Below are 24,104 nucleotides of genomic sequence, written 5' to 3'. Positions count from 1 at the left end.
CGTTGCCCGCTTTGTGGCCCCTTGAACTGCTTCTCCCTCAGCCAATCAGTGAAGCTGCTACTGATTGTCACTTCGCAGGTCACAGAGTGTCCGAGGCCAGAGCGGACTCTTTTGGGGCCTTACCAACCACCAGTGGAGTCCGATTGACGATCGGTACCGAGATTGCCAACGTCTGGCCCGCGAGATCTTCCTCCATCCCTTGAGAACATGGCTCACATCACATTATGTCTATCAAGGTCATGGTCTGGCTGCCACAGCCTGTTGACATCTCCTATCCTATACTTCATCTACAGTTGCTCGGGCTTGCGCCACTGACGAGTAAAAGGCTGCTGATGCCACGTGGGCATTCGCTATCGGCTGGACCACAAAATAAGTTGAGCACTGCCCGGGTGAAAGCTCATGGCCGCCTCGAGGCAATCTGTTGGTCAGGACCAATCACAGCTGAAGTCGAGAACTCTGGCCAGTCAGGCTTGACTTGGCCTCACTAGGTGGGGCCGATTCAACATGTTCCAGTGTCGTGCAACCCATACCCGCAATGGCCAAATCAAGACGTGGTGAATTCCTAGGTGCTCTCCCTTGAGAGTTTCGAATAGTGGTGCTGCGAGAAGCTTTAGTGCTTGAGCCACTTACAAAGCCATCTATATCGACATGACGCAGTGATTTTCGTTCTTTTCAAGTGCCTGTTTGGAAAGCCGCTTATATTAACTTCATGGTCTGAATCCCCTCTATAGGGTCAGGCTCAAGCTGATTGACGTGTTTCCCTCATTTCATATTTCTGGGCGGCCTAAGATCCTATCCCCACGGATTCATGATGTGCCACAGCTTCGGACCCCCAATTACTTCATGTGAGTTGCTTGGTCTAATCATACTTGTGCGACTCCAGCAAGCCAAAATTGGCTCTATATCCCCGGCCTTGTTTGCCGGCATTCGAAGCACCAGTCGCGAGAGACGCCGTTTGATTGAGGCTTACCACGAATCGCATCCTCATCAAGAGAAGCCACATCCTTGACAATTGATGAATCGTTCAGAAGAGCTCAATGGTCCATCATGATTGACCAGTCTTGCCAGGTATGGGTCTTCTGTTATCGTGTTCATCCTCTGACAGGAAAAACCTCATTTGCGGGCCCCGGACTTAGCCCATCAGATGTCGCCGTAAAGCTCGCAAGTGAGTCCACCAAGCTCTCTAGCAGTAGGCAGGTCACGATGGCAATAATAGCGTCTGTCGGACATAAACTGCCCTCCAGTCGACATCCTCGGCCTCGTTATCTGTCTTGGCGCTCATTAGTTTGCTTATGTGGTCGCAAGGCTTCGTCAAGTCCAGGCCTAGACCTACCCCTTATCCACCATGGGTAAACGGCGCTTGTGCGGACTCTATTCAAACATACGTTTCAATACCAAATGCCATGAGCACACTGCTGGTTCGAGAGGAACAAGGGCTCCTTCTCCATCATCATCAACAACAACAACAACACATGTCAGGACCCCTGAGGCACACTTTATTCCGAATCCGCGCTGTAGGGTCTTTCATATCACAGTCGGGTTCTAGATGTGGCTTTGTCGTTTCCAACCCGGCGTGAAAACGTCCACAGTCCCCGCGGGTACAAGGGACCGTCACCTTTAAAGCCAGCCTACACATTACACGAAGCAGCTCGCGTCTGACTCGAGCTGGGTGGTTGTGTACGCCACATGTCAATCGACAATATGACAGGCCTCATATAGTATGTTGTGGCCAGACAAGATGGCTAGCCTATTCATCATCCTCCTACATAACGAAAGGTGGGCGCGGCAGCTCGAGACGGTTCTGCCTTTATCCTCTTTGATTGTGCACGAGTCTCGGCCGTCTTCCAGACCCATGAATGGCAAAGTGACTGCTCACCGCCATTTTGCACCACCTTAAAGCGTGCACGAATTGCAAGAGCCTTGTCTCGTAAAGAGGCAATGGAAATTTTGCCGCGAATGAAGTATGCGTGTCCAGAGAGACCAAGGGAGTGTTTGATCCCACGCCGTAATCGTCGTCATCAGACTGAAGGTTGACCCCATTCCCGGAAAAGCCCATACAAAACCCAGCGCTCGTCCATCCCAGAACGTTTCACATCCCCTGGTTCAAACTCAATCTCTCTTTCCTGAGCTGGGATGCCAGGAAGTCAACAAAGATGTCGTGGCTGTTTCACAACATTCAAGTACATTTAATAAGAAATCATCGAGATTCAGGTCGCCATACCTCTCTTAGCAATGCAGTGGCCTCGACAAAGGTACGCGCAGCTCGACGGAGACCGGCGTCGTCCGGAATCTGGGACCTGGGGTAAAGGAGATTATGGGGTTGATCAAGCAAGAACGGAACTTGTCAGTCTTCTCTTCGATCTTCTTGCTTGATGAGAACGGGTTCTCTGTTTCTTGTTGTCTTCATGACCTTGCTTGTGAGCGGCGCCTTGCCCATGACTGGGCTCCATCATATGACCATGATCGTGTCGTGACTTTGAGCTTGTGATGAGCTTGCCGCCATCAATCACAAGAACTGGATGTTCTAACCCACAACCTGGCAAATATGATGATTATGATCCAAGAGATTTCCTATGTGTTGATGACCAAGTCAAGCCCCATGCCATGTGCGTCGTGCTAGCGAATACCGTCGTTGCAGGTGACGCTGTCAAGGGGTGGCCCACGCACGAATTGAGCTTGTTGGCAGAGAGGGACCATGTTGCTTCTGCTGGAGTATGCGCCATCATTGTCGTTGGCAAACCTCGATGTGATCATAGAGTTTCTGATTTCATTCTCTTTTCGCCGCCGTGGCTAACCCGAGTTCTTCGACTTATCTTCTTGTTCTTCATGCTCCGCAGCACCATTAGCCAACAATGCAGCACGCTCATCGTCGTCGATGACTGAATCGTCTGAACCTAGGGCAGCGGCTCCCCAATGCTCAACGTCGACAATATGTGTCTCGCCGAGCTGCTCCTTGACGATGTGGACCATTTCATCGATTGCACTCAGAAGGCCGACCATCGCACTAAGGACAACACAGTACTTTCGAAATCCTTCTTCGTCTTCCTCGAGTGCTTGTCTAGTGATGGGGCCGAGAAGTCGATTGAATTGCAGTTGTTCACCCTTGTCACTTTTCACCCATGTCGTCGCAGCCTGACGATTCCATCCAGCTCCGGGTGCCGTCATGAGACCCGGTCCTGACCCAGTGACGCCAAGGACTCGATCACGAAACGCTCTGACCATCAATGGGGCGGGAAGGACGCTGGGCAAAGCGTGTCCGCTCTCCAGACTATGGCTCAACAGACTCATTACGGCCATGAAATCACCGACAAATCTTTCTTCGAAACAGCCGCTCAACAGAAGGAATCGTTTCTTGAATGCTGGTGGCATTTGATGCGTGTAATAGAAGAGCTGGAACATGTCAAAATTGACGTTGGTGGCGAGAGAAGTCAGACGAGACAGCCCGTCTGCGGTGAAGTCGGTGGAAGAAAATTCAAATTTAAGGAGTTGGATGGGGCCCAGGATGGAAGACAGAGTGTCGGCGGTGGTGATGGTGTCTTTCTCTAGCGTGCTGAGAAGGGGACTTGATGTGATGATGTTGCGGAGAGTGGGCAGAGGTCGTAGCTGAAGAGGACGGCCGTCAGGACCCTTTTCTGAACGGTCGAGTTGAATGTTTGTCGTCACTTCCTGGATCAACAAGGCATATCGATCCTCGAAACTCGACACTGTTCGCGACAGGACCCTGCGGTAATGACGGCTTGCGGATTGTGGTCGTGGGAAATAGGTGACAACGGCAGAAGCGGCGAAGCCGACCAGGACGAGCAGGGTTCTTCGCCAAAAGACCGCGTAGCCGACTCCGGGGTGGCCATAGGTGCGCATATGAGTGTCAACCCAACTATAACTTACGGTGAGATATGCAGTGACGGCGGTCAGGATCACCGCTTGCAACAATGCTGGGGACCCAAACAGCCGCATATACATGAAGAAAATACACAGCGGGGCCATGATGGCTGCGATTCCGTATGGATTGCCAGATCCGTTGCCAGCTCCAATGTACCATGCGACCATTCCGAGCACACCGCCAAGTATGGTGCCAATGACACGGCTAAGGACGCCCCAAAGAAAGTCGGCGGCATAAGGAACCAGGCCTAGCTGGCCCATGATCAGTGCCCACAGGCCTTTTTCACGGTAGTAAAATCCAGAACTGGAGGGAAGAGCAGCAGGGATGGCGAGGGCGATAGTGACGATCACAACACGAAGGGCATAGATGCCGGCGGTGTTGGAGAACCAGTGAGTGATAAAGAGAATAGCTCGGCCCAAACGACTGCGCTTTTTCCCGCGTTGAAGTCGGATGAACGCGAGCTGATCGGCAGGATTGATGGGCACATCGCCCTCGCCGTTGTTTCCAGGGGTCGTAGACCTCTTTTGGGCATTCCGACGGCGAGGCTGAGACTTCTTCGTCTCTTTTTCCATTTCAGGGATCACAGCAGAAACTCGGGGCACTTCTTCATTGCCAAAGATCCAGACACCGAGATTCCGTAGACTCTTGGGCAACCACAGCTGCTGCTTGGTTCGTTCTTCCTCCAGGGCGACAATCTGAGCCAACAAGTGAACCAAAGCCCTGGCGAAGCTAACGATGCGCTCTTCCAAGATAAGACCCAAGACAACACCACGTAAGGGAGCAACACCAAGAGACGGGGGGGGCTCAAGGATACCGTCCTTGTTGAAAAGATGTGCGTGCGGATCGAGGATCCTGGCACTAGTGGTAGCCAGGAAGACGTCGCACTCTGCTCGCAACGTCTTTAGGACGACTTCATGTCGCTGATGCATGGCTTGATAGGCATCTGGAGATGGACGGCCGTACCATTTCTTGCCGTTCACCAAAGTAATGGTCTCGACGGAGGCTTCCAACGCGGCATTACAGGCTCGAAGGAGGGGCTCGGCGGATTGCTGGAGAGCTGCCATGCTTTTAATGATCAGCTCCTCGGTCTCTGTATTGCGGAATAAGTGTGCAAAGTCCAATTGCTGAGAAAGCTGATGGTGGCCAATTTTAAATTGGACTTTGTTTTCACTCCGTTCCTTTTCATGGTCATGAAATTTAGCGGTGCGGTCTATAGACACGCTGCGGGTAATTTGTGTCTCGATGAGCGCTGCCCAGGTGATGAAAACCAGGCGGAGAGGCTTTTTGAGGAGGAGAATGTCATCGGTGTTCCAACGACAGACTGAGATGTCAAGTGGTAAGAATGCCAGGCGTGCATCAAGAGTTTTGAAAGCGGTTATGCCTTGGGCTTTTGCTTTTCTTAGAGCTGGTAGGGCCATGGGTGCTGCTGAGTGATCGAGACTGATGCGACAAGCATCGACAAAGGCGACCATGGGAGTGAGAACTTGCTTAACATTGTCCAAGAAGATATGAGAGGTTGACTCTGGAAAGAGGAAAATGTTGCAAACCAAACCAACACCAATAGCTGTGGCAGCGGGCTTGATTAATACCTGAGGAACTTTGCCATTGAAGAAAGGTAGCAGCGGGCCACTGGTGAGAAAGACATCGGAGATCACGATGCCAAAGATTTGAACTGCAACGAATTTGGGGTTGCCAGCTCGAACTCGGGACTTGTGAAAGAATGGTTAGCATGGGAGAATGGTGACTAGCACAGGGGTCGGTACCAAGAAATAGATAAAAACACAAATCATGACATAGTAAACAGCGGTGACTCTGGCATCAAGCATGAAACCATTCAATACCAAGACCTGGCTATATGTTGTCGAACCCCAGGATGACGGAGGGGGACTGGTATTGTTCTCCACGGCTTGCTGGAGTTCGAGTAAACGGGCATTAGTGTCGGCCGCGGGACGAGCTGCGAGGGCTGCTTTCATAGTGATGACACCCCATGCCCATGCAATACCCATACCGAGGACCATTGTGGCGCTGATCAGGAGTTGGAGGAAGACTATGCCCGACGGTGGCACAATAAGAAGAACGATGCAGCCAAAGAAGAGGGCTTGACCTTCGGCTCTCAAGACAGGGTCGATGACGATGAAAACGGTGATGATCCATAAAGCGACGGAGCATTTGAACAGTTCTTTCAAATCCTTGGAATTGAGGTGATCAAGGACATTCTTAAGCCTGAGAGACTTAGATGTGGATGAGTTGTCCGTGTTGGCAAAGAAGGGATTATTTTCGAAGGTCTCATCAGGGGAGTTTTGGGGAAGTGGAGGGTCCTTCTCTGCGAAGCCATCTTGATTCTGACCGTGATCGCTGTGGAGTGACATGTTGGGTAAATCAGGATGTGTCTATTGAGCTCAAACTTGAGAGGAGATGGCTGGTGAGGGCGTCTTCCTGTCTGCTAAGAAGCTCCCATTGAGATAGTAGGGGAGGTGGCTTGGGAGCGTGACTAGAAGAGACAGTCTAGTCCAGCTGCATGAAGGTAAGATAACAACGTCGCGATATAGTAAGCGGATTGGATTTAATTATCGAGAGAACTCATTCGACTGATGGATAAGGTGATGGTAGACAATGAAGAGCTGAAGAAGGAAGGAAGCTTCAGAGCTGAAGTGCATGAAGAGAAGTGTCAACAAGGTTAACGCGGTGGGGGAATGAGATTGCGGAAGGAACGGGAGTGTGTGTTTTCATCTTGATGGGGAAATGATCAAGCGGAGGCCGAAGGGCAGCGAAGATCTGAAAGAATGAATGAAGATTGGAGACGAGAAAGCTGACATAATATGCAGCAGCTCGCTTCGAGTTGTCTCGCTTGTCGATCAGTACCTTAATCACTTAAGCCTTTCGGAGAATCGGGAGACGGGAGACTAGGAAGAGACGAAGGATGCTTGATCTCTCGACACGTCGTCATGTCGCCCGGATCTCTGGACTAAGACTGCTTCGAGTGAGCAGTACATACCTCGGTACCTAAGGTAGACACCTATACGGGTTAATAGTACTTGTAGTACCTTAAGGAGACACAGAATATATACCTACCTTAGGTACCTACCTCAGGGAGGTAGCACCTAATGTTAGGTACCTAACCTAATATAAACACACCCAACGTCGGGGCATGCCGAACGACTCGGAGGTGCTACTACCACCCATTAGGCCCGAACGACCGAAGGACCACTACAGGGCCACGCGGCCCTCACCCTTCTAGCCCGAGGGCCCCAGGGCCTGCCGACACCTAACTTTCGCTAACTCTCAGGACGTCGACAAATAGCATACAGAGAGGATGAACGAATGCACTGATAATAGCAGGGTTATCTCGCCCTACAGGAACTGTTTTGCTAATTAATTCTCTTTGCGAGATTTATTTCTCCCCAACAAATGGCTCGGCTGTATCCAGCATCGACTTCAATCCAAATGCCAACCCATACATCGCCCGTCAGGCCCGTTGTGTTGATCATTCCATCCCGCATGACTTGCAGAAGTTTTGTTCGGCTTCATGGAGGGCGCCCGCGAGTCCCAGGCTCACCGCAGAGAGCTGTTTGCTTTGTCCCTGGGAAGGCACCACCTCGAACGCTGTCAGGTACTGGTCATGCTCGATGTTGGGAAGGACAGCATCCTCGAAGCTCGCCACGGCTTTGGTGTTCGTGGTACGCCGATTCATGGCGGCTTTGAAATTGTAGCAGAGTTGTTGTCCCTCCGGCTTTGGGGTGTGGCTTACCGCGTCGTGTTTCCCCCGTCATCTTTTCTGGACGTTGTTGCGTTGGGCTGTTGTATCTAGTTGACGTTGGGGGACTGGGGTGCTAGCCTTGCGTTTATTGCTCGCAACACTTGTTGTGCCGGAGTCAATCAACTATCCTCAGGGATTGGAGGCGGAATGCTGTCGGAACCCTAGTTGATGGCATTCTTTAGTTCCATGAGGATGAGAGCAGCCTTGTATATTTCCGCCTCGTCTCCGTCTTTGGCTTGGGGTGAAATCAGGTTCTCAATTCCCATTCTGGTCTTGATCTCTGCTGGACTGCGAGAGATTCTGGTGATGGGCTCCAGAGGCTCAACTTCAACTTGATAGTCACCACTGGCCGACTCCAGCGGTGAAGAGAGACTCTTGGGCATCCTAGTCATCCAGTCGGTGTTGAGTAACCAGTCGCCCCTGTCTTGGTTTCGTGCTTCTCGGCAGTTTTTGTTTCGGCATGGGCTGTTAAATGGCCCAATCGCTGATTTGCATCTGTTTCAAGAAGCCATGTTTGATGCTTCCTAGATGAAAGTGTCGTTAGCCTTTGGTGAGAATAATGACATTTATCTAAGGGAGATTACCGATGCTCGTTCGAAGAGAGATATCTGATCGTTGCCGAAGAGAGATGTCTGACTGTTGGTCCGACTGCTGGGCAGGAGCGCTCTGAAATTACAACAGATGGCAGGTTGGCACCTGGGTTGGTCTCCTGCAGCTAGGTAGACTTAGCTCGCTCCTTCTCTCCTGGCGAGATGAGAATAGATAGATTGACAGAGAACTTCAACACTGATAGTTCTCGAAAAGAGGTGCTTGATAGATCTCAAAGAGTTATACCCACTGTCTGATGCTGAAACACACCACCTGATTTGCCACGATAAACCTTCGGAGAAATGCAGAGCGCTGAGAGCAATGCTTCAAGTGAGTATAGCAAGAAGAGATGAACAGGCAAGGTAGACAGTCAAAAGAGCCTGTCTTATACCAACTTTAGATAGTGGGACCAGCCAGTCAAAGCCCCCTCGACCAGAAACCAATAGAATCCAGATATCTCCAGGGTTTCGCGACTCCGTCGATGCTGGTCCACACCTCTCTAACGCATAGGTCATGAGCAAAGGTCCAAATGCCTCTATAGACATTAGATCCGGCCAAAAATGGGGCAAACCACGACTGTAGCGGAAGTCAGTGTCGAAGAGCCTCACGAACCATGTCCTTCCGTAGTCGACGGGGAAATTTAATCCAATTAAACCATTGGCGGTCCCGGAAAAGGATTGGAACCACCGCAAAAGTACAAAAGGCAATGATCCATGATTGAGTTCCCTGCCCAAAATCGCTCGCATGACCAGCCATATGGTGGGTCGCCGTCCCGACTCCTGTTGCTTAATCGTCCAGCATCATGTTTGCCAATTGTACCCATTGGCACATGACTCAGTGGAGACTGCTGCATGTTCCTTTTTGAAGTCTGCCTCAGACTCGGTGGACCGGACGAGGTGTGTCATTTTCGAAGTGCGTCCTCACGGTTCCAAATCATCAGTTAGAATGGGACCAGGAGGCATGATTCGTGAATCAATTCGCCTCAATTGCATTGAACTCGGAAAGTAACGCAAGCGCTAGTGATTCTAGCATTGACTCGTCCGTATGAGATAAGATTGATCAATGAAAGAACGTTTCATACCATGATGCCAGTTGTAGCTCATAATACACAATTGTACTTCTGGTATGAAGTTGAAGTTGAAGTAGACCAACAAGACCCACAGATCTACAAATAGCTTGGCTCCCACGGCTCCTGAGGTGGATGCGACTCTGATTGGCCCAGGGAATCTACGTCGACGCAGACATTACTCCAAGCGCAAAAACGCAGATCAATCACGTGAAAGAAAACCATAGCGTTCTATCTACAACAAGATGGTCATGAATTCTAATAGAAACAGTGACTATGTGGAATGGGGCCCATCCTCGTACTGAAGCCCTCGGGATCTCTCGCCGAAGTGGACCTGGCTGTACTCCGTACACCTCTAAAGGGCGTGAGCAGATACCATGCCAAGTCGCCAGGGTCATTGCCTCATCCTCTCTGCGATCTGCTCTATCCCGCATCTGGCAATTCTACCCAATTCGGCATCGTCTCCAATTTACTTGCCATTTCCAAGACGTGCTCTCCAACTCTCATAGAACTGTCTATAAAATGTCGACTCATAATCATCCAACCCAAGGGGGAAAGTTCTTCTTTATCAATTGTGCATCTTTGTGTCTATCGATCCCATCCATATTCATCGTTGGCGTAAAAGTGTTACTATTTGAGGCTGTTTAGCGTTGTAGCCCATCCAAACATGGCTCCTCGCACCCCACTTAACTTCCTGCTCGCCATTTTCCCTGGCTACCAATTGCTCGATCTTGCTGGACCGATGGACATCTTCAACATCCTCTCCCTCGAACAGCCAGACACAGAACTCACTTTGACTTTTATCTCTGACACTCTGGACCCTGTAGCCTCGAAGCCACTACCACGAAAGAACGCAGCATGGTCATTTGACCTGGAGTCCGCGTTCCCCCATACCAAAGGCAAAGTCAATACAACATTCAACCAGTATTTGACCCCAGATACGACATTCGACGAGTACCTCAAGGCAGCCGAGGCCGGCGAGCTCAACCAAGAGGGTCGGCTCAAACCCGTCGATGTTTTGTTCATTCCGGGGGGCTTCGGGTCGAGGGTGCAACGAGTTCATCCTGACGGGTCCAAGACATCAAATGTCCAAGCATTGGTTGACTTCATTCCAAAAATAGCCCCCCATATCCAGGAGGCCATCATAACTGTCTGCACCGGTTCAGATATTCTCGCCCGGACAGGGTTACTGGACGGCCGCCGAGCCACTGTCAACATGTACCGGTTTCAGAGCGTTGTTGAGCAGAACCCGACTGTCAAATGGCAGAACTGGGCCAGATGGGTGCGCAGTCAAGCTTCAGAGGCAGGTGACAAGGGGGTTGCAGTGGACATATGGTCCTCAGCGGGTGTGAGCGCCGGTATGGACGTGACGCTAGCCTTCATCACTCACCATTACGGAGGTCTCAAAGTGTCAAGAGAAGTGGCCAAAAAGCTCGAGTATGACTGGCGAGAGATTGAGGAAGCTGCTGTGGATCCCTTGTACATCAAACATTACGCAAAGTAACTTGCATACGAACCATAGTGTCGAAGGTTCTCAAAAACCCGCAGAGAATCAAATGAGCACTATTGTCGTCTTGATTTTGTGTGGACCCAGTTTCTCACCCCCGCCCCACTGTAGTCCGACCTACCTAATGTTTGCGTCCAGCAATTGGCCAGCTCCTGAAGGTTGGCATTGTGAACACAGGATGACAGGCAGCTCTTTGAGTTCCATGAGGAGCACTGGGTGGATGCTCACAAGATTGTGGATCGACCCAAAAGAATTGGGCTGGAGACTAATCGACGCTTGTGAAGTGAATCAGCGTGAGCTCACACATACTTTCTGACATTCATTGCTCTTCCAGGGCCATGTTCCAAAATCTTTTCGTTGTGTCTTGAGGCAATGAGAGATATTTGAAGATGTCGTAGTATGGGAGAGGGGAGAGGGGACCCTTGCAAGTGTTTCCGGGGAGAGCAGATCGACGGATAAGTCTGGAGTCATCGGTGGTAGAGGGGATTGACGACATCATCCACAGTGAACTTCAGGGAAACGGAGAGGTGTGCAACAAGGGCTGGAGCATATCCTCCGGTTGACAGTGGGATCAGAAGGAGGTCGAGAGTAAGGTCAGAGAAAGTGCAGGATCAGGCCAAGCACAGTCGAACACTATGCTAGTGTCACTTCTGCTGTGATCTGATCGCTTCGCCGTAATGTCATTTCTTCCACTTTGCCCTCTGGACTGGCAGCCACGGAGTTGTAGCCTGTTCAGGCCCTTAGGAGGCAGTGACGATGCTGCGGGAGCTTTAGAGCGTAGAACCTCTGTCCCTATTCTTCCAAGCCTGTCAATCCTGTGATCGCCGGAGAACGATAAGATATTTTGTTTGAGTAGTTTTCTATCATTTCAACGTAGATAGGTGCTTTCTTTCGATGAAGGCATTGATGTCTCTCTGCTCGAGAAGGTCGTCGTTATTCACACAATTATGTGTCGACACGTAATGCTGAGAATGTACTTGCCTCTCTTTCCCTGAGAGCTCTTTCTAGCCAACACGAAATCACGTAGACCTCTTCATTTCTGCAATACGGAGAAGTAGAACAGAAAATTGGATTTTATCGACGTCGTGTTCTCAACCTTGTCCACTAGATGTCCTTGCATTTCTCGTCTTTCTCTTCCAAAGTCATGTGATCTGCCTGTAAATCTTGATTCAATCTTAGAAAAATGATACCTTCCTTACATTTGTGGCGGATCCCTTCTGAGGTCATGCACTGGCTTATTTCCGGTACATGACCTTCCCAGTCCGACTTGAAAAGGACGATTAAATATCGGTATTCTGTTGCGATGCATCGGGTTCAACCTGCCAGGATGCATCGTATTTGTACCTGGCAAAGACATTATTGAAGTGGCATGAAGTCCCTTTCGAATTTGCCTATTGAGAACTTCTGCTCTCACCTGCGCAACGATCGGTCGCCTTAACTGTGACGAGTATTGGCGTCGTCCAATTGAAGAATTCCCAAGAGTTGTAATTGAATGATTGACTTGCATCTGAAAAGGTTGAATATCACCGTAGCACGGTGGGCCATAGGCGCCCGGAAAAGCCAAAGGAGCCATCCACTGTGCGGTCGGCCGTGATCGCCAGCTACAAACAAGCCACCCAAGCCTGGAGGCTAAAAGTCTAGGTGCCTACGAGAGGTAGGTGCCTTAATTGTAAGTACCGAGATACCGAGATACCCACCGAGACGCCCATCTCCCGGCTCACTCTGCAACCATCTCTGTCATTATTGGCAATACATGGTTCATTCTTGACGTCGTGGAACACAGGACTACTTTCCCATTGGTCTAAATCCTTCGGCTGAAGCAGAGAGACCAAAATTATTCTCACACAGTACTCTCGGCACGATAACACAACGTCGCCGTGGAGGTAGTACTCGTTGGATGATCAATGTCCACGCCATGATTGGCTAGATCAACCTCGGGCGTGTGCCCGGTAGGCATCTCGGAACCTCGTAGTTCTCTCGAATCTATCTCCCGAGATAGTCTCGGAACCTCATCTCTCTGTTCTGTTCCCCTCCCCAAGTTTGGTCTTTTGGTGACGCGTCGGCCTTTCGTTGTATGTTGTCGATGTGTGGCAGCGGCGAGGGTGGTGCAAGACCAACACAATGAAGCTATTGACAAGAATACCCTCTGTCTTGTCGACATCTTTGTATTCAAGACCACTACAGCAAACGTCATGGATGTCCCGGCCGCAGATCAGACGGTTCCATCAGCGGAGGAAAGCCACAACATCATCAATAAGTGGTCTGGGAACAAAATATCAGGTTATAGACCATCAGTATGATGCTCTTGTCCTCGGTGCTGGTGGTGCTGGTTTGCGTGCCGCCGTTGGCCTCACCGAAGCAGGTCTTGACACCGCTGTGGTGACCAAACTATTCCCTACGAGATCTCATACCGTGGCAGCTCAAGGAGGAATCAATGCTGCTCTAGGCAATATGACCGAGGATGACTGGAGATGGCACATGTATGATACCGTCAAAGGCTCTGACTGGTTAGGAGACCAGGACGCCATCCATTACATGTGTCGTGAAGCTCCCCGTGCAGTTCGTGAATTGGAGGGATATGGAATGCCCTTCAGCCGGACCTCAGAAGGCTTGATCTATCAGCGACCTCTCGGTGGACAGAGTTTAAAGTACGGCGAGGGAGGGCAGGCTTATCGAACAGCGTGTGTGGCTGACAGAACTGGCCATTCGATGCTGCACACCCTGTACGGGGAGGCTTTGAAGCACAACTGTCAATTTCACATTGAATGGTTCGCACTAGATCTCATCATGGACGGCGAAGATTGCGTCGGCGTCACAGCTCTTGACATGGAGACGGGCACTTTGCATCGCGTATTTGCCAGAAACACAATATTGGCCACGGGTGGGTATGGACGGGCTTATTTCTCCGCCACTTCGGCGCATACTTCGACTGGTGATGGCTTCGCAATGGCTTCTCGGGCCGGACTGCCCCTCCAGGATATGGAATTTATCCAGTTTCACCCCTCAGGAATTTGTAAGTCTGTTCAGCAGCCGCTAAAGCACCCCCTTGGAATGATGGAACTGACTCTGGCGATACTCAGATGGCGCAGGAGTTCTCATTTCAGAAGGCGCAAGAGGAGAAGGAGGGTACCTCTTGAATGGACAGGGAGAGCGTTTCATGGAGCGATATGCACCAACGGCAAAGGACCTTGCCAGTCGCGACGTTGTGAGTCGAAGTATGAACATGGAGATTCGAGAAGGAAGAGGGTGTGGACCTGATAAGGATCACGTATTCCTCCAACTCTCTCACCTACCCAGAGATGTGCTCATGGAGAGGTTACCTGGCATTGCAGAAACAGCCAGCATCTTTTCAGGAGTTGATGTCACGAAACAACCAATTCCCGTTATCCCTACTGTGCATTACTGCATGGGAGGTATCCCCACGAATTGGAAAGGACAGGTGCTTCGAGTAAACACCGAGGCCGGCACAGAAACACCAGTCAAAGGGCTCTATGCTGCGGGAGAAGTCGCCTGCGTCAGTGTTCATGGAGCGAATCGCCTTGGTGCGAATTCTTTGCTTGACATTGTTGTCTTTGGCCGTGCCGCAGCAGGTCACATTGCTGAGAACAATGAACCTGGAATGCCAATCTTCAGAAACGGTGGACAGGTAGACTCGGAAACCGGCATGGAGGGATTCCGAGACCTGGAGCGGTTTCGCAATGCCAACGGTAGCAAACTCACCGCCGAATTACGAGGCGACATGCAGAGGGCCATGCAAACCGACGTGGCCGTATTCCGCAATGAAGATAGTCTCGAGACTGGTCTGAAGCGTTTACGACAGGTTGAGGAAACCTTTGTCAATGATGTTTGTGTCAAGGACAAGTCGCTGATCTGGAACTCGGATTTGGTGGAGACCCTGGAGATGCGCAACCTTCTCACCTGCGCAGTGCAGACAGCAAAAAGCGCGCTGGACAGGAAGGAGTCTAGAGGAAGTCATGCAAGAGAAGACTTTCCGGACAGAGACGATAATCAGTTCCTCAAACACAGCTTGAGTTGGCAACAGGACGTTGGCAAGGAGGTGCGAGTTGGTTATCGAGACGTCGTGATGAATACTTTGGATGATTCCGAGTGTAAATCAGTACCTCCGAAAAAGAGATCATATTAGACTCATAGTCTGTAATGAATGCAGAGATCTTGCATCGTGCCCACTTGTCAAGCAGCGTCACTCGAGTAAAGGATGTCAAATGTTTGCCATTACATAGTCATGCTGTACTTTGCTGCAGTTGTGTATATGATCTACCGTAAATACTTAGGGCGGACCTCATGCTCAATGAGCCGCTAATATTTTCCTTTTCGGAGTCGTAAAAGTCGTGAGCCAGCACTCATCCTCTACCTTGAACTATCACAGCCATCTCCAGAGAACCTCCAGAGAACAGCACATATGGGTTTCTAGCATTCGAATCTCTCCTTAGCATGCCTCCCAACTCATCGACCCCCCTCCGGGCAGCCTTTGATGTGCTGCGACCCGTTAGACCCCGTCCGCTGTGCAAATGCCTCAACTCTCAATCTCTCCGACACAAAGCTCCCTCCGCCTCCACCTCCCGCCATGTCTCGACTGCGAGTCCCAATCTCTCTGAAATGGAGGTTGATGCCCAGCCATCCCCGCGATGGGCGCAGACGCCTCCTTCAATGAAGGCACCTGTAAAGTCCCGATTAATCAACCCCGATGTTACTCCTCTCGTCTGCAATTCAGATCCGCGCAGGCTGGACGACATGTATATACGGTTTCTGGGGAAAGGAGGCGATAAACTTCTATCGGATGAAGTCAAATGGCTTGCAGTTACAGCAAAGAGCTTTGATCATGGCCGGCGTGGTTTCAACGATCGGTTGGCGTTCTTGGGTAAGTTGAGAGACAATATCCCAGTCTGGATGAATCACTAACAGGCGGCAAGGCAAGAGAATACTAGAACTACAGTGCTCACTGGGCCTGTTGAGTATGACGGACGATGCGAAATTTTACCTGAAAGATGCCCAGCATGACCCTTTTGGGCGAGAACATTTCAAACATCCTGCAACCAATGCTGTGGAGGTTATTTCTGGCGGCAGCCGGCAGCATTTCACTCATTACAAGTACCTAGCAAGCGTGGCTAAACAGTATGGCATTCCAGAAGTTGTCCGATGGCATCCCAAGAAGGTGAGTTGATCGTGACATTCTGCGATGGTGTTTGTGAGAGCTAACAATTTGCAGCCCGACAATCTGGTTGCATCTGGGTCTGAGGTGATCCACGCTCAAGCACTGGCAGCGATCATAGGCGCCCTGGCTTTGGAACAAGGCAGTGCTGTAGCGAACCGAATAGCGAAAGAGAAGGTGCTCATGCTGGGGTCAAAAAGATACATCAAGGAAAGCAAGGCAGAAGCAGCCTGAAGATGGGACTGCGCATAATTTGTGTGCGACACTCTCGACACGGCCAGAAGCTCGTCCATGTATCAACACTGCATTCTATCATAGATATCTCGTCATCAAACTGTATGGAGCCTCTGACACCGCCTAAGCAACAGTTGACCTCGCAGAGAGATCAAGTACTCAGCCAGCTCTTATGGCGCCTTCTTGATAAAATCGTTTGATCTGCGCGTCTCTAAATCGCAAAGTCTGGCAACTGAAAGGCCCATGTCGTTGCAACAGAATGTCACAAGTCAATGAAAATGCTGCATTGCACTGTCTTTTGGACGCGGATGTAGGAGAAAAGAAAGAAGGGAAGACATTTGGGAATTCTGGCTGGAACATTTCAATTGCGCGCTAGTCTAAAGCTTGGCATCAGCATGCGGCGGACAATGATGGAAGGCAGTCACCGAAGTGGCCATGTTGCGCTCCTTCCTTCAATTCCACCTGTCTACAGGCATCCACCACCCACACAAAAGAATACCAGATCTGAGCGTTGACAATTCACCATATGGCTGCCGTAAAAATCAACAATTACACCTCTGCACACGACCAAATCTGAAGAAACCGTGCATATTCAAAGTGTCCTGAGGAACAAACTCGTCCCACCCCCTCCTCCCTGAGTGATCGCCCCTCGAACTGATCCCCCCCTTCTATCATGGCTTCCGCTTTGTTTTTCCTCGATCTCAAGGGCAAGGTATGCAGTCACCGCAATGATGTCTTGTTTCAAATACTGACATCTCTCAAAGACCCTTCTTGCCCGCAACTATCGAGGTGACATTCCCATGTCCGCAGTGGAGAAATTCCCTATCCTACTTTCAGAAGCCGAAGAAGAGTCCTCCGCAGTCCCTCCCTGTTTCTCTGACGAGGGTATCAATGTGAGTGAGGTCCAGAGATTGGCTGTCATCATGACTGACTGGGCTGCAGTACCTATATATCCGACATAGCAATCTGTACCTCCTCGCCCTTACCAAACGCAATACCAATGCCGCAGAAATCCTCCTTTTCCTCCACAAAATCGTCGAGGTGTTCACCGAGTATTTCAAAGAGTTGGAGGAAGAGTCAATACGAGACAACTTTGTCATCATATACGAGCTATTAGACGAAATGATGGATTTTGGCTACCCCCAGACAACCGAGTCGAAAATCTTGCAGGAATACATCACGCAAGAATCCCATAAACTTGAAGTCCAAGCCCGACCGCCTATTGCTGTCACCAATGCTGTCTCGTGGAGAAGTGAGGGTATCAGATATCGAAAGAACGAGGTCTTCCTGGACGTTGTCGAGTCACTCAACCTTCTCGTCTCATCTACCGGCAACGTCCTACGTTCGGAGATCTTGGGTGCGATCAAAATGAAATGCTATTTGTCTGGCATGCCTGAACTGCGCCTGGGGCTGAACGACAAGGTTATGTTTGAAACTACCGGCAGGGCTACACGCGGCAAGGCAGTGGAGATGGAGGACGTCAAATTCCACCAGTGCGTTAGATTGTCGAGGTTTGAAAACGATCGAACGATAAGCTTCATCCCACCTGATGGCGAATTTGAGCTGATGAGCTACCGACTAAACACGGCGGTCAAGCCGTTGATCTGGGTGGAAGCAGTCGTCGAGAATCATTCAGGATCACGCGTCGAATACATGCTCAAAGCAAAAGCACAATTCAAACGGAGGTCAACCGCGAACAACGTCGAGATTATCATTCCAGTCCCCGACGATGCAGACAGCCCAAGATTCCGGACCAATATTGGATCGGTGCACTACGCTCCGGAAAAATCTGCAATCGTGTGGAAGATCAAACAATTTGGCGGCGCAAAAGAATTTCTGATGCGAGCGGAATTGGGGCTTCCAAGTGTTAAAGGCGATGACGAGAGAGGTGGCGGCATGACAGGAGGCTTCGGAGGCAGCATGGGTGGCATTGCAGGCGAAGGCAAGGCTAAGAGGCCCATTAACGTCAAGTTCGAAATCCCCTATTTCACCACCAGTGGCATTCAGGTCCGGTACTTGAAGATTATTGAGCCCAAGGTAAGTGTCTGGTGCCTTTCATCAAGCCACGTCTTTACTAACATTACCAGCTGCAATACCCTTCTTTGCCCTGGGTCAGATATATCACTCAGTCAGGTGATATTGCTGTACGTCTTCCAGATGTGCAGACCTGAGGATTGAATGTCACTCCAGGTGTCGACCCATTACATCTACCATTTTGTGGAAGACCCTCTCCTCCATCCATGGGCTAACTGATCAACGTTCCGTTTGGAATACTCGCGTCAGTTGCTGCCATTCTCTTGACAGACATGACAATTGTCATCCTTTGCAACCACACTCGAATGAGGAATCCCAAATCTGTCATCAAGGTGCTAGGCCGACACATCAGTGATCAGGCCTGGATCAAATTGCTCCCTCCGGAACTCAATGGAGACAAAACTCGTCCCTTTAGTCCCTCTCCCAAGTACTGGCTCTTTGACCTCCCATCACGCATGTCCGGCCACTTTTGTGGATCAATATAGATGTCATGCAGCCCCGGGAGAGTCATTCTGGACCATCAATGAGGTTGCTGATAGGGAAGAAACCACACTATAGGAATGCCAAAAACCCATGACCATGATGCACAAACACACATGGGTCCTGAACAGAGATCATCCACTACCCATTACTCTAAGCTAGGATCACCCACTATGAGATGCAAACAATTGGTGTAGTTTGCGATCGCCATGCACGAGATGCGATACCGACGCAGAGCTTGTCCACATCCCAGGATTATATTCGGATGGAGGAATCCCATGTCCACGTCCCATATCTGCCCAGTGATATAGTCAAGTACCGGGGCCGATTTGGTGAATGGCGACACTTCCTTGTTTTGATCGTGGCAATGGGAACGTTGCTCCTTTGTGTCCCACTAGTTTCCTTGAAGAATGAGTAACGGCGTGTTTCCCTAACAGTAATCATAACATCCTGAAATGCAAAGTTGGCACGTTGGTGATACTGATTGCACGTGACGTGGTATTCCAATTTCAAATGACGTCAATCTTGAAGTCCAACGCCAGAAAAAAAGATTCACAGATTCGAAGCCTCAAAAACTCGAGATCTCTCGCACCACGATCATCTCCCAAGCACAATAATAACCTGATAGGCTAGGACAGTGACGAGATATCTATGAGGAAGAGAGTAAACGAGTCTTAACTCCTCTGAATCGAATCCTAGCCCACGCACCCACGACTACATACAAAACCACAGCCCAGCGCAATCATCATGCCGACCGCAACTCTCCCTACACCCACGCCAGAGGAACTGGAGGACCTGATCTATTTCTCACGTACAGGGGACGTGGAGTCATTAAAAGAGACGATAGAGGCAGTGAGCACAAATCATAAATCTCCTGCGTCAGTGATACTGGCATCGGCGATCGACATTGACGCCGATGGACTGGGGTCACAGGCCTCGCTACTACACTATCCAGCAGCCAACGGCAATCTCGAGGCTGTGAAATATCTCCTTTCGCTACTTGTGGTGGAGACGCAGCCTACTGGTGAGTCTACCTCGACAGAAACTCAACCTCCAGTCGACAAATCAGCTCCTCAACTAGTCAATCATCAGAACGTCAGTGGAAACACCCCGTTACACTGGGCCGCTGTGAATGGTCATCTTGAAGTTGTCCGTTTACTGGTCCAGCATGGCGCGGACCCGACGATTGTTAATGCTGCAGGGAGAGATGCCGTCGTCGAAGCTGAGTTCAGTGCAAGAGAGGGTGCGGATAAATGCGCGGAGTGGATGTTGAAGAATTGTGACGGGCTGGAAAAGGGTATTGGTGGAGGTGCTGGGGAAGGGTCAGCTGGTGAAAGAGAGGGAGATGATCTGGCCGAGGAAGAGGATGGAGAATCAGAAACGATTGACACCGCCGCCGACAAGCAGCAGACATGATGATGATGAAATGGGTTCTCGACTGGAAGATCATCCCCTGGGCTGTGTTCATGGATCGACCTTTTCGCACACAGCTGCAGGAGTCAATCAATGTATGCATCCACGCAGTGGGCTGTGTTTACGGGTCAAAGTCACCCAAACATGTCCAGAAAGCCTCCTTTACCAAGGCCACCGGGGTTGGTGACTCAACAAACAAATCATCCTGTCCCAACGGTAGACTGATCGGTCGATCCAACGGCGAAGTCAACAGGCTTCGCCGAATACTGCCGAATACTGGATCGCAGCCACATTAGTCTGAGCTGAGGTTAGCCATCTACCCATGATCGTGGTGTCGAATCTCGCCAAATCTCCGATACCAAGCCCGAAATAGCTCGCGCCGAGTGACAGAACAAGGTTCGGAGCGAGAAGATGTGGTAGTGGAGTCGAGTCTAAAAGGACTCTTGTGGTTCCCGCAGACCATAGGCACTGTATGTCGCAAATGTCGAACGTGGTCGGGAGTCAGGCCTTGCCCTGCGACTAGTGACGGCCTGTTCGGGGTCGCCGGCTGAACCGCCAATGGCTCTTGAGTCTACACTCTGCAATGAGCATGCATCAAGGGTGGCAATCGTCCCGCGATAGAATAGGAGGTTTAGCTTATGCTAATTGAAAGGCACCTGTCCTTTTTCTCTCTACGTCAGAGTCAGATCGGCCGTGGACTTGGACAGGGAAAACCACTGCAGCTGCGGCGACAGTTGGAAACGACAGTATCCGAAGTAGATTAGGCGAACAATAGGTGAACAATAGATATTTCATGGACGTGGATTTGACAGGCGTAGTCTGCTCACGTAACAACATAACGACTGCAAAAGTCATAGTATTGTACCTAGGTATTTTAGAGCGCTCAATTATATTTATCCAGAAAGGTACAGCATGATCCCTTGTAGGCAAAAAGGTCTCTATGCTTCACCACGCTTCTCTCCTCGACATGCGCACCTTGACCTCCTGTTTCGGACTACCGGTACCCGCGCTGACGATGCGGCCAGGATGCACCCATTTGCCGCCGTTGTCAACAGGCGTTATATCCCACTGAGAGACGATAGCGGCAGCAAAAAGGACGACCTCTCGCTCGGCAAAGGTCTTTCCTTTGCATGACTGCTTACCGCCACCCCATACCTTCATCGTGCCATAGTCGACTCTGATGGCGGAATAAGAGTCGTCATCCATATCGACCGCGACGGGTTTGCCATCTTGGTCCGTCTTTGTCCAAAACCGTCGTGGATCGAATCGCTCAGGGTTAGGCCAATATCGTCCGTCATTCTGGTGGACATTGTGTGGAATGCAGAGGTATTCGTCCTTGCCTAGGACGTAACTGTCGGCGTGCGCTTTTCCCAAAATTCTCGCATCTTCCTCGCTTTCGGACACGACAAAATCGGCTTCGATCTGCTTGTAGCTTACGGCTGCGGCTTCAATGCGCATGGTCTCGAAGAAGGCTGATTTGAGGAGTGGGCATTTTTGCCATAGGCTGTCAATGTCGATGGATAGGCGGGGTGCCTCGGTGATGGGAAGGCCGTTGGATGGTGGAGGGACGAATTTGACATAACGACTCACTTCTCGCCGGATATCGGAGAGAAGGCCCGGTGTTGAGTATATGTACCAAACTAGCCAGAAAATGACCTGGTTGGCATTGACATTCATGGCCTGGAACAGATTCTTCGGTTAGCGGAAATGGATATGGTCATGGGCAGGGGTCACAGCGTGGAGGATTTGGGAGGCGCTGGGCGGAAGTGTCAAGGATATTTGCTTACCCAAAAGATTGCAGCATCGCCTGTTGCAAAGGTGCGTGGATCAGCACCTCCTTTGCGAAACTCAATATAGCGATTAACGATTACTGAAGACACGTCGGACATGTCTGAGTAGTTGGGACCAGGATCTTGACCGTCGAGGTATCTTCCGAGAGCCTCATGGTGCTCTTGGACGGCATCGACGATCCGTTCACGTGCCGCAGTGGCGCCTCTCATGCCAGGGAGCCAAGTGGGGATGGCAGCGATGAATAAATTGAAGTGACCGTCCGTTTTCCACAAGTCAGGCAATATGTTTGGATTGTTTTCGGCAAATTGGTTGCCCATGAAGACTCTGGTAGCGATGTCGCCGACAAATTCGCGAAGTAAAGGGTGAAGACTGGCTTCAGCAATGAATGGATTCGTGCCAGTGCTGTCCCCGGCAGAGATGACCTCCACCTTGCCGGATCTCTCCCAGACCGATTGGTCGATGTAGCTGTGTGCACCAGAAACGAGATTCCAGGTTTTGGTCTGGACACCTTCTACGGCACCACGGATCGCCACCGTGACAAAGCTTTCTCTGACCATGATAGTCAGGGCTTTATGGACGTCACCCCAGAGAGCGGTCTGGTCCATCTTCTTCAAACCACCACGGTCGTCCCAAAAGTGTTTCATGATGTGAAAGACAAATGGTTCCATGGTGAGTGGAGCATTCCTGTCGAGAAGGGTTTGCTTTGCCGAGCTGGGGGATGTAAGAATGTTGTGCTTGGAACCCGCCATCCACAAGGCAAAGGTGGATGATGCTGGATCGAGGTTTCGAGCAAAGCTCTCAATCCAGAGAGGACCGCCAATTGCAAACGAAATTCCATGACCTAGCCATGGTATCCAGTAGCTAAAGGGGGAGAAGGGCATTCGTCAGCATTTTTGGCATGTGATTGAAGTCATGCGACCTGATTCTGTCAAGCAAGCAAGGAATCAAAAGTGAGGCCAATGTCAATGCATATATATTGCCTTTTTGGGCATGGGGCGACAGCATACCAAATAAGGAGCGCATATTTCGCTGACCAACAAGGTTAAGAAGTCAAGGTCAAACTTACGGCAATATAGGGACCGGAACAGTTGCCCCTGAAGAACTCCTGATCTTGGACAAAGTTGAGCGGTAATTCAGCTCAGTTATCAGTCTGGTCGAGAGGCATATGAAGACGAGGACTAGAGCAGCTGTCGCAAAAGGATGCTGGACGAGAAAGGGCGTGAGATGCAGGCTAGCCATCTTGACTGCTGAAGGCTGGCACTAAAGTCGCCGGAGAACAAGGCGGGGAGAAGTTGGGTTTCAACCTCTCATGCCTGATAGAACGTTTACTGTCTGTCTAGACAGAGGCGAGCAAAGGAAGGGAATCTTAAACAAAGTGGAAGATTGTATGGGCGGGTGGTGTCAGCTTTTTGATTACTTCTCAATATAGGCTGAAAAGACGTGGCTCTGAGACCCCTAGAAAATAGGTGGTCGTCTATAAAAGTTGATTGGAGGCCTGACATACATATGATTAGAGTGATTAGAGTGATTGGCGAGAAGTGAGTGGAAGGATTTGGGCTTGGAGGTTGAAGTTGGCCCTGCGGTGATCTTCGTTTCAGATTACGGATTACGGAGTACGTGTACCTGATGTGAAAATGATGGGAATCCGAAACCGAGATATTGTGGGGGTACAGCGGAGTACTCATACCTGATATGAAAATGCTGGGAATCCGAAATCGACGTATTATGGGGTCACAGCGGAGTACACGATCAACATACGCAAGGGAGTTGTGTACTGCGTAGTCATCCATGATTAATACTCGGTGACGAGGTGCGGGACAGGTTGGATGCATAGTTTTTATATTTCCAGTTCCCAGCGTCTAAAGATCTATGAAAACTACCCAATATATCAAATCATCTGCCATCAGACGGTGGGGAGAATTGTTTGATCGAAGAAGTCCTTATGTTCTGCAGTAATCGGACATTCGGGGATTCGGGTATTCACATCGCCCAGCCACGTGATATGTCACATTACGTGAGCATGCTGTGCAACGTCTCACCAGAACAACGACCATCTCGAGTGGCGACAATCCAGGTTCGAAAACATGCCTCTATCTCCCCGCCGCCGGCAATGTCTTCCTGTAGTAACATCCATGCATGACTCGCCAAAACCACTGAATGTCACGAAGATCAAAAGTTCGGCAA

At 50.3% G+C, this 24,104-nt stretch overlaps 7 protein-coding genes across 7 annotated transcripts; 4 read left to right on the top strand and 3 right to left on the bottom strand.

The window, feature by feature from the left end:
* Positions 1 to 599: 599 nt before the first annotated feature.
* Positions 600 to 6,580, bottom strand: PV10_04121 (uncharacterized protein). The gene is made up of 2 exons (XM_016368643.1): positions 5,644 to 6,580; positions 600 to 5,589 (listed from the first exon to the last, which is right to left on the bottom strand). Exons 1-2 carry the CDS (start codon positions 6,247 to 6,249, stop codon positions 2,791 to 2,793), a joined length of 3,405 nt encoding a protein of 1,134 aa, XP_016224431.1. The 5' UTR covers positions 6,250 to 6,580; the 3' UTR covers positions 600 to 2,790.
* Positions 6,581 to 9,820: 3,240 nt separating this feature from the next.
* Positions 9,821 to 10,869, top strand: PV10_04120 (uncharacterized protein). The gene has a single exon (XM_016368642.1). The coding sequence runs from the start codon at positions 9,959 to 9,961 to the stop codon at positions 10,793 to 10,795; it is 837 nt and encodes a 278-aa protein (XP_016224430.1). The 5' UTR covers positions 9,821 to 9,958; the 3' UTR covers positions 10,796 to 10,869.
* Positions 10,870 to 12,597: 1,728 nt separating this feature from the next.
* On the bottom strand, positions 12,598 to 13,048 carry PV10_04119 (uncharacterized protein). Its single transcript, XM_016368641.1, has one exon. The coding sequence runs from the start codon at positions 12,990 to 12,992 to the stop codon at positions 12,639 to 12,641; it is 354 nt and encodes a 117-aa protein (XP_016224429.1). The 5' UTR covers positions 12,993 to 13,048; the 3' UTR covers positions 12,598 to 12,638.
* Positions 13,049 to 15,250: 2,202 nt separating this feature from the next.
* On the top strand, positions 15,251 to 16,202 carry PV10_04118 (uncharacterized protein; the record flags this gene model as incomplete). The annotated part of the gene is made up of 3 exons (XM_016368640.1): positions 15,251 to 15,677; positions 15,730 to 15,971; positions 16,026 to 16,202. 3 exons carry the CDS (start codon positions 15,251 to 15,253, stop codon positions 16,200 to 16,202), a joined length of 846 nt encoding a protein of 281 aa, XP_016224428.1.
* A 673-nt stretch (positions 16,203 to 16,875) lies between these two features.
* Positions 16,876 to 18,373, top strand: PV10_04117 (uncharacterized protein; the record flags this gene model as incomplete). The annotated part of the gene is made up of 4 exons (XM_016368639.1): positions 16,876 to 16,914; positions 16,967 to 17,095; positions 17,145 to 18,239; positions 18,290 to 18,373. 4 exons carry the CDS (start codon positions 16,876 to 16,878, stop codon positions 18,371 to 18,373), a joined length of 1,347 nt encoding a protein of 448 aa, XP_016224427.1.
* A 928-nt stretch (positions 18,374 to 19,301) lies between these two features.
* On the top strand, positions 19,302 to 20,922 carry PV10_04116 (uncharacterized protein). Its single transcript, XM_016368638.1, has one exon. The coding sequence runs from the start codon at positions 19,464 to 19,466 to the stop codon at positions 20,130 to 20,132; it is 669 nt and encodes a 222-aa protein (XP_016224426.1). The 5' UTR covers positions 19,302 to 19,463; the 3' UTR covers positions 20,133 to 20,922.
* A 60-nt stretch (positions 20,923 to 20,982) lies between these two features.
* On the bottom strand, positions 20,983 to 23,494 carry PV10_04115 (uncharacterized protein). Its single transcript, XM_016368637.1, has 3 exons — positions 22,987 to 23,494; positions 21,917 to 22,781; positions 20,983 to 21,809 (listed from the first exon to the last, which is right to left on the bottom strand). The coding sequence occupies exons 1-3, from the start codon at positions 23,157 to 23,159 to the stop codon at positions 21,075 to 21,077; spliced, it is 1,773 nt and encodes a 590-aa protein (XP_016224425.1). The 5' UTR covers positions 23,160 to 23,494; the 3' UTR covers positions 20,983 to 21,074.
* Between the last annotated feature and the right edge of the window lie 610 nt (positions 23,495 to 24,104).

The sequence above is a fragment of the Exophiala mesophila genome (assembly GCF_000836275.1).
Source record: "Exophiala mesophila strain CBS 40295 unplaced genomic scaffold supercont1.3, whole genome shotgun sequence".
Lineage (NCBI taxonomy): Eukaryota > Fungi > Ascomycota > Eurotiomycetes > Chaetothyriales > Herpotrichiellaceae > Exophiala > Exophiala mesophila.
Note: the sequence above shows the minus strand (reverse complement) of the source record. Positions and strands in the feature narration are given on the sequence as shown.

Excerpts from the sequence above, each read along its gene's own strand:
- PV10_04120 (XM_016368642.1), top strand. The coding sequence starts at position 9,959 with ATGGCTCCTCGCACCCCACTTAACTTCCTGCTCGCCATTTTCCCTGGC.
- PV10_04121 (XM_016368643.1), bottom strand. The coding sequence starts at position 6,249 with ATGTCACTCCACAGCGATCACGGTCAGAATCAAGATGGCTTCGCAGAG. Across the intron at positions 5,590-5,643 it reads GTGTTTTTATCTATTTCTTG|TCCCGAGTTCGAGCTGGCAA; the intron begins GTACCGACCCCT and ends TTCTTTCACAAG.
- PV10_04116 (XM_016368638.1), top strand. The coding sequence starts at position 19,464 with ATGCCGACCGCAACTCTCCCTACACCCACGCCAGAGGAACTGGAGGAC.
- PV10_04115 (XM_016368637.1), bottom strand. The coding sequence starts at position 23,159 with ATGGCTAGCCTGCATCTCACGCCCTTTCTCGTCCAGCATCCTTTTGCG. Across the intron at positions 22,782-22,986 it reads GTTCCGGTCCCTATATTGCC|CTACTGGATACCATGGCTAG; the intron begins GTAAGTTTGACC and ends CTCCCCCTTTAG. Across the intron at positions 21,810-21,916 it reads GCGATGCTGCAATCTTTTGG|GCCATGAATGTCAATGCCAA; the intron begins GTAAGCAAATAT and ends AATCTGTTCCAG.
- PV10_04119 (XM_016368641.1), bottom strand. The coding sequence starts at position 12,992 with ATGACGTTTGCTGTAGTGGTCTTGAATACAAAGATGTCGACAAGACAG.